The sequence below is a fragment of the Solanum tuberosum genome, unplaced genomic scaffold (assembly GCF_000226075.1).
Source record: "Solanum tuberosum cultivar DM 1-3 516 R44 unplaced genomic scaffold, SolTub_3.0 scf00477, whole genome shotgun sequence".
Classification (NCBI taxonomy): Eukaryota; Viridiplantae; Streptophyta; class Magnoliopsida; order Solanales; family Solanaceae; genus Solanum; species Solanum tuberosum.
This window is the reverse complement of record NW_006239397.1, coordinates 236,290-245,579: the sequence shown is the minus strand read 5'-3', so window position 1 is coordinate 245,579 and position 9,290 is coordinate 236,290. Positions and strand designations below refer to the sequence as shown.

The 9,290-nt window shown below is 28.6% G+C and overlaps 1 protein-coding gene across 3 annotated transcripts in view; it reads right to left on the bottom strand.

The window, feature by feature from the left end:
• The window catches only part of LOC102597935 (protein STAY-GREEN, chloroplastic-like), a 23,788-nt gene extending 21,389 nt beyond the window's left edge, over positions 1–2,399 (bottom strand). The window contains exons 1-4 of one of the 3 annotated variants that reach the window (XM_015303798.1): positions 2,204–2,399; positions 1,896–2,069; positions 969–1,136; positions 239–554 (exon numbers count right to left, since the gene is read on the bottom strand). In XM_015303798.1, coding sequence (XP_015159284.1) covers positions 261–554; positions 969–1,136; positions 1,896–2,069; positions 2,204–2,314 — 747 coding nt within the window. In that variant the 5' untranslated portion in view covers positions 2,315–2,399 and the 3' untranslated portion in view covers positions 239–260. Of the gene's footprint in view, positions 1–182; positions 555–968; positions 1,137–1,895; positions 2,070–2,203 lie in introns of those variants that run through there. The other 2 variants (XM_015303797.1, XM_006364069.2) reach the window with 2 other exon arrangements.
• Positions 2,400–9,290: the final 6,891 nt, after the last annotated feature.

Genomic DNA, 9,290 nt, shown 5'->3' with positions numbered 1-9,290 from the left:
TTCTTAAGAAACACCTTAGATAGTTGTATTTTGGTAGGACTAAAGAAATATTTGAAGTACAAGTAAATTATATGTTTGTATGAATACTTTACCAAAAAAAACCCAAAAAACCCGAGGTTGAAAAACCCAAGTTTTATTGGTTTGGTTTGGTTTATAAATTTAAAAATCCGACACAAATAATTTGGTTTAATATTTGATAAACCCGAACCAACCCGACCATGTACACCCCTACATCCAACATTCTCAATATTAAATGCTCTTTAGATTTTCCTTGTTGAGGGGAAGCAACATGTACAAGACCCTTGACATGGTTGTGGTAAATCCAAATTGCAATTGCTTGTATTATCCATTTGAATCTCACCTAATTCACTAGATGATGAATTATTAGTAGTATAAGTAGAAGATAGTGAAGATGCATCTTTTAAAGGACCCCAACAATCCACTTTGTTGAATTCTTGTATGTTTGAGTGAAAATATACCCAAACCAAAGCTTCTTCCAACTCTGGATAATTCTTTAGCAAATTCTCATCTCCATGAACAAATGCTTTCAAAACCTAGAACATATGCAAAAAGAATAGTGTAAGTTATATATATTGATTATATAAAGATTTTTTTACACGAATAGTTTAATTTAAGACATAATACATAAATGTACCATTTAACCTAATCTCAACTCGCATCTATACCCTCTATCTTTGGATGTACATAAGTAGACACTTAAACTTGTATAAAGTTGAACAAGTAGATACACATGTCCTACGATGGTATAATATACTTAGGGTGTCATAGTGAATTGCCACATATAGGACACATGTGTTTACTTGTTCAACTTTATACAAGTTTAAGTGTTTACTTATGCACACTCAAAGTTGAAGGACGTAGATGTCAGCTGAGATCAAGTTAAAGGACACGTTTATGTATTATGTTTTACTTTAACCATACATATCAGACTTGCTATAAAAACTTACCACTGGGAGTTCCTTGCAGAAAATATAGTATCTGAGCCTAGCAACAAAGTCTAACAAGAAATGGTCTCCACTAATGTGACAATGAACATGAAGGGACATCTTCCCTTTAACTTTCTTCCATTCTGCAACCACTTCATCCCTTTGCAATCTATTATACCATCCTTCTAACTGCACATCAAAAAGAAAAATCAGTCATGAATTGATCAAGTACTACTTCTAGTCGCCACTAATGCTTGCATTAGGGTAGACAGTCAACATCACATCCTTAGGGATGTGATCCTTTAACATGAGATGTTTTGTGCACCAGACTGTCCTCTGTTTTACTAGAGATAGACAAACGCGCTAAAGTAAAATAAGATTCAACAATCAAATTAACTAAATTTGAGACCATAATTGTGAGTAAAAGGTCCAGTTGACAATCTGAGCCAACTACAAGGGCCTCCCAGTGGGGGCGAACCCACGTTGGTTCCAGGGGTTCATCCGAACCCCCTCGGCAAAAAATTATACTGTATATTAAAGTAAATTTTATGTATTTCTGTAGATATATATATTTTGAACCCCCTCAATAATAAAGAGAAATTGATGGCGTAGTAGCAAGTCCCTTGGAAATTAAGCTATGCGTCACTGGTTCAAATCCCAGTGAAATCATTTTCTTTTTTTCTTTTTCAGTTTCAATTTTTTTAAAATTTTCAGTTCTGTTTTTCATTTTTTTTAAGTTTTTTTTTTACTTTAAAAGAAGTGCTAAAAGTGTGGTTTTAAATCAAAAAAAAATTCACGGTTCCCATTTCTAAAGGCTTATTTACACGTTTATACTTTTATTTTTCGAACCCCCTGGACAAAAATCCTGGGTCCGCCACTGCCTCTCAGATCATTCCGCCTTAATGTTTAACAGTAAACTCAATTATTATTGTATATTACGAAAATTACCTGAGAGTTATTGATGGTTTGAGAGACAACAAGAGTGAGTTTACATGTAATATCACTATGTGTAAGTGTATATGTTCTTGGAAGCTTTGCTGGATGTTTTTTCTCATCTACACCTAAAAAAAGAACCTTCAACTTTGATGCTTCAAATATTGATGGTCCAAATAACCTTGCCACCTAAGATCATCAATCACATATACATTAATACAAATAATTAGCGACGGAAAATTTTTGTAGCTAAACAAACAAAATCCACCGCTAATGTGATAGATTCTAAAAAAAATTATGTTAGCTACGAGCAATTAATTTACCGGAACTATGGATTGGCTCTTTTTGGAGTGTCCTCCTCTTCTTGTTGTGTAAACAAAAAGAGAGCTTTCTTTTTCAAGTGATGGAAGAAAAGAAGTTGTCAAAGTACTCATATTTGGAAATCAAGAAAAAAATGATGGATTAAAATTATACTATATTTCTTTTAAGCTCCAACGTTGTAGGGGAAATATAAAGTTGAGAATGAAGTTGTATATTATATAGTTTTTTAATTAGTAGTTAGGTGTATAGGAATTTTGATCTCTTACTTACGTAGTCGACTTTTCTTTTTAAATTTTTATATTTTGACTTTCTATGGTCCAAAAAGATTAGTATTCATACGTGTATCCATGTTGAAAATGATGAAAAAAATTTTAAAAAAAATGGAGGATACCTTATTAGAGTACCACCGTTTGTTTGAAAATTTCATAATTATTATATTAAATGTTGCTATTTAAGTATATTGACATTTTATATTTAGATTCCGTTTAGTTTATAAATAAAATAACAACAAAAAAAGATCTGCATATACATTTTTCCTTTACATATTCCTCTTGTGAGTGAGTACATTATTAATCTGAAGTATCAAGAAGAAGAAATGTTTAATTATAACTTTTCATATTAATATAATATGTTTAATTATATTTTTCTCATATGACATGTTTGAATTTGACTCTTCACATAACATGTTTAAGACTATACACATATTTTGATATATTCTATCAATTTTTAATTTAAAATCATAATTTTTTAAAAATATTTTAAATTAAATTTTGTAACGAGTTAAATAACACAAACAAATTAAAATGGGAAGTGTCGGATTAAATAAAAACTATATACATTAATTAATCTGATCCAAATATTAGGAGTGACTGTTGCTTCTAAAGTTGTCGTCAGAGTTGGGTGCACGGCTGACTATAAACACGTGGGCGTTTACTATTCGACAACACTAGTTTCCTTATTTGACCCTACTACTTACACATAAAAGAAGATTTTTTTTCTAAAATTATGCCGACAAAATTATAATTCGTGACTACAGTTTCCAAATTATTGTTATCCACCCGATTTATATAATTCGTTTGATTTTATAAATTCAGAATTTGTATAATTTGGAATCTGATTGTATAAATCCAGAATTTTGCATATGCTTACCATGATTATTTGTATATGATTTATGAAAAATTCAGAATAAATTACTCTGTTTGTATATTGACAAGCAAAATATACAAACGGAGTTCTAAAAAATTCATAAGTGTATAAATACATAATTTGTATATACTCACCCTATTTGTATATGCAAGCGAAATATACGAACGGGCAAAAATATACAAATCGCAACCGCCACAACTAACAGAATTATAGCTATGAACGCAATTATCAAAATTATAGCTATATAACCTTATTATATCTATTATATTTCTAAAATTTTCTCTCTTTTTTTGAATGTTAACAGTTTAATTTAATTTAAATAATAAATTAATTTTAATTTATCACTTATCTAACTGCGTAAATTTAAAATAGCTAATAAATATATAATTTGTTTATAATTATGTATGATAAGTATACAATAATATATGTACATCATTTTTTTTAAAGTAAGCAGTAAATTCAACTGATTACCTATAATTCATGGTTTAAATATTGGATATTTCTTATTCAATTATTACTGTTTGCAATAAATTTTAAAGTGACAGAAAAATAAATTGTAATCACAAATAAAATATGAAGAAACGTAATTTTATTTATTAAGATTGTGAGTACAAATATATTGATCTCCTGATTCCTCTCTCATAAGATTTATCCATGAGTACAATTTATTTATTTCTACATCAAAATAATTTTAATTGGAATACCAGATAAATCAGAAGATATTTTGTCCAAGTCAAATAAATTATACCAAAGACACGTTATAAATGATGCAATTCAATCAGAAAAAATCTTATTTTTATTTGGACCATGAATCTCAAATAGTATTAAATACCAAAAAAGAAAAGGTCACATAATCACTAAAGATCCTGAACATTATCAAGTACCTTATCATGAAATATCGATAAAATTGAGAGCAATAAATTTGATACCACATATAAAATAATTTATTTGTTATGTTAAATTTATTTAATGATAAATTTAAAAAAAAAAAAAAAAAAAGGGAGAAGAAGCATAATGGTTTTTTAGTATTCTGTTTCTTTGTTGGGTCTATATTTGCATAACATATAAAATAATTTATTTGTTATGTTAAATTTATTTAATGATAAATTTAAAAAAAAAAAACAAAGGGGGAAGAAGCATAATGGTTTTTTAGTATTCTGTTTCTTTGTTGGGTCTATATTTGCATAACATATAAAATAATTTATTTGTTATGTTAAATTTATTTAATGATAAATTTAAAAAAAAAAAAAACAAAGGGAGAAGAAGCATAATGGTTTTTTTAGATTCTGTTTCTTTGTTGGGTCTATATTTGCATAACATATAAAATAATTTATTTTGTTATAGTAAATTTATTTTAATGATAAATGTAATTAATGATTTTTGAAGACAAAAGTTTTAAGTTGAATAATTCTATTGATATAAAACAAAGTTTATTGATTTTAATAGATTAATTCTCATAGTTTAGTAACATTTTAAGATATTAACTCTAATTGCTAGTACTTTTTAAAGTTCAAAGACGATGAATTAGTATGACATACTTATTCGTACCAATGGTATGTGATAGTGTTCAAATTTCAAGAGAAAAAACAATTTTCATATGATCATGATTCTTTTTATATGTTTTTGAATTATTTTTTAAAAAAAAATCAAAATTTTATGTCTAAATATATTATTAAAATTTTAAAATTTAACTATTTAAATTCAAATAATAAAACATAAATTAAAGGGAAAAGGCTGAAATATACTTTTGAAATATTTTAAATAGTTAGTTTTTTCTCCCAATAAAACAAAAAAATATTGTGCTATTTGGAAACCCCTTTATCCAAATGAACATCCATTACCACTATGTCAAAGAAATAGCTTCAGTCATCCAACTTTAAATATATATTCTTTAAATGTAGAATTTAATATGTATATATATAACGTAATTTTTTGACATTGACTATAGCTACGCCCGTGGTCCTAATGTGGATCCACACCTTATGCGTGCGAAATTATTGCAAGGCTGAGAACCAACCTGACCTACTTCACTGGAAATAGTACTGAAATTATTAGTATCAATTTGACTTTATATACACATTATTTGATTCGATGAGATATATTGTTTTTAAACATTATAATATATGAAAAAATAGAAGTGATATTTCTCCATTAATTACATGTGCTCACATGCAGACAATATGAGTTGGGCCTGTTGGTTCGATATGGCATAATCTGTATTTAATAATTTTGGAGACCATTTAAAAATAAGATTTTTTTTAGCTGGATCCTAATAAGTCTATTGGTTCGTATGGCTTGAGAAATGTTGATTAGATTGGTTTGTGGGTCAAATAAAAAAAAAGTAGAATATTGAAATAAATGTTAAATAAAAGGAGGAATTCAAATTTAAAGTCTACTTAAAGCATCATATATAAAAATTATAGTAACGTTAATATTTCTATTTAATAACTAGTATTATTTCTATTTAGGCAGTAAAGTCTTTGTCGGTGTGCTAGCTTAAGCAAAAGCATTTTCAAAAAAAGTTTAAAAAATGTTTCTTTTGTTTTAAATTCATATTATTTGGGTTATAACTTTATTATTTTATTTAGGGAAAATTGTGTGAAATGGCAAACATCTAGAGCATATTATGTAATATAGCTATAGTTTTTTTGATTTTTTTTAATCTATGGCTACAATTTCGCGAAATTTTGCTACTCGGTTTTCTAATTGTATAAATCTAGAATTTGTATAATTTGACTCCCGATTGTATAAATCCAGAATTTGTATATGTTTATCCTAGCTATTTGTATATAATTTATGAAAACTTCATAGTAAATTACCTTGTTTGTATATTGACAAACAAAATATACAAACAGAGTTCTGAAAAATTCCTAAATGTGTAAATACACCATCTGTATATTCGCAAGCGAAATATACCAACGGGTAAGAGAAATATACAAACCGCAACCTCCATTTATATATACTTACCTTATTTGTATATTTGAAAGCGAAATATACAAACCGTAGCCTCCATAACAAACAAAACTATAGCTATGTAGCACAATTATCGAAACTATAAACATAGAGCCTTATTATATCTTTTTTCTTTGCTATTTCTCAATTCAAATAAATCTAAAGAAAAAAAATCAGAAAAGGAAAAGTCACAAAAGCTGGATCAATATTTCCAAAAAATTGGACCTTCATCAATTCCAAGTTTCCCCATGATCGAAGAAATCGACCTCTCCGATGAAGGGACTGGGTTATAGCTTTATTACTTTAAATGTCACTAATATTAGTATAAATTTTATAATTATTTTGAGTAAAAAATTAACAATAACGAAGAAAGATATTTTAATTATAGACATCTCAATAGACCTCTTCACATTAGATTTGCGAGAAAAAAGAAGGAAAAACTAGCTTATTAGATATACATTCATACTATATATACTAGTTCTATCTATACTTTCAAATAGTTACGTATCTTAACACTAAATAAGAATTTCTTACCATATATTGAGGAAGATACACTTAGATACATGTATTTTTGACACAAGAAATACAATAAAATAGGGAGGGAAATGAACGAGATTGGGAGGCAGACGAGCGAGATAGTCATATATTACAGATACATGTGAATCGCACTAGATATACACCAAATACATGTATATCTATGTATCTGAGATACCAGATACTAGGAGAGTGACGAGCGAGATCGGAGGGAGGCGAAGGAAATTTGTCCATGTATCTTAGACACATATAAAATCTACTTGGATACAAGATATCTAGAATAAATTACACCTCATTTTAACATCATGTATCTCAAGTCGGTGGAGTAAATTACAATTAAAATACATACAATCGTAAGCAAGTAAATCCAGAAGTGTAAATTACATAGAAAATACTTACGTGTTATCAACCACAAAATTAGTTGGACCCATAATCTTATAGAAACTAATATATCTTACCATATAGTCCAAAATTTTAGGTTCAATGTATAGACTTAGAAACTCAATACAAGGATGGGAAATGAAGGACAATAATGCAAGTTTGGAAAATAAAAAGAAATGACAAAGCATGCATGTTTTTATTATTTTCTAATACCTCAGGTACTATCCTTTTCGTTTTTAACCTTAACCAACTTGGTATATTTTCAGATCGGGGAACTTTGATGATGATGTAATTGTAGTCAGTAATGGAGCGTACTTGAAGGGTGTCAATCAATACCTTCTAGTTAAAGTAGCTAAATAAAAATTATTATTTAATTGAACATTTGTTACAATATATACTACAAATGGAGGTGCAACTCTACTATTAGACTACACAAAAAAGTTGTGTCATTTCCATAAAGAAGCAATGTTTCTAACTACATATTTATGAAATTGATTTAAGGCCTAGAGATATTCGAAGTTTCTAACTTGTTTAGAGTTTGAATGTGTATCATTAGGTCATTTTTAAAAATTACAGGCAAAATCTTATAAAAGTGAAAATAAGGAATTTGAAAAATTGTTCAGATACCCCATTGCAACAAGTTCAATTATATCGATAAATAGAGGCGATTTCTTATTAAATAATTTTTGTTCAAACTTTTGTGTATATATAAAAAATCTATAGTAAATATCTATAACTATTTGATTGTAAATTCAATTATTAATATGTATTAATTAAATCGAGATAATATCAGGATTATGAGAGCACTCATCTTGGGATGGGCTTCCTACTTAGATGCTTTCAGCAGTTATTCGCTCCGCACTTGGCTACCCAGCGTTTACTGTGGGAATGATAATCGGTACACCAAAGGTGCGTCCCTCCTAGTCCTTTCGAACTAGGGAAAGGTTTTCTCAATGCTCTAACGTCCACATCAAATATGGACCGAACTATCTCACGACGTTCTGAACTCAGCTCACGTACCGCTTTAATGGGCGAACAACCCAACCCTTGGAACATACTACAACCCCAGGTAGCGAAGAGCCGACATCGAGGTGCCAAACCTTTCTGTCAATGTGAACTTTTGGGGAAGATCAACTTGTTATCCCTAGAGTAACTTTTATCCGTTGAGCGACGAACCTTCCACTCAGCGCCATCGGATCACTAAGGCCGACTTTCGTTCCAGCTCGACAGGTGGGTCTTGTAGTCAAGGAATAGAGAAAAATTGTGATTGGTGTGGAGGGGAAGATTTGCTTATGATATAGATTGTTTTCTTAGAAAATATAATATTTAAACTAGTTTAGAGTCGCCACTTAATTTTTAAAGAAAAATTAAGAAAACTAGTTTTTCAAAAGATTAAAATAGTAAATCTAATGAAAACTTTTATAAAGGGGTTTGAGGGTTCATATTAGCATTTCGGGAAGGATTTTAAAGCACCCAAAATGCCCGCTAATACGCGGTTATCCGAAAATTAACTATTTGGCTAAAATAATTTAACTTAACTTAAATTGCAAAATTGAATTATAGTTAGGACCATTTTTAAAAAAAAAATTAAAACATTATTCAAGTGAAGTATTTTGCAAACTTATTTATTTATTTATTTTTAGATCAAGTAAGAGATGAATAGTTTAGTTAAGTAATTAATTCAAAATGGGCGTCTTTTGGGGATAAATTTTTTTTAAAAAAACCTTAAGATTAATAGCAGATAATAGTGAGTATGGCTGGCAACGGAACGGAACCGGGCACCATGGGCCGGAACCGAAACCGGTAATTCCGGAAAAAATTCAGTGTACCCGTCCCGGACCGGTACCGGACCGGAAACCGGGTCCCAACTATTATAATTAAAAAATATATATATTAAAATTAAAAAATTAGGAACATTACACAAATAATATTAAAACTCTTATAATTTTATTAGAAGCAAAATAATTTATACTTTTAAAGTTTTAAATACAAACTTTCAAACTTTAAAAGTATAAAAGTTTAAATTTTACAATTTAAAACTTTGAAAATTTAAATTCAAACTTTAAAACTATAAAA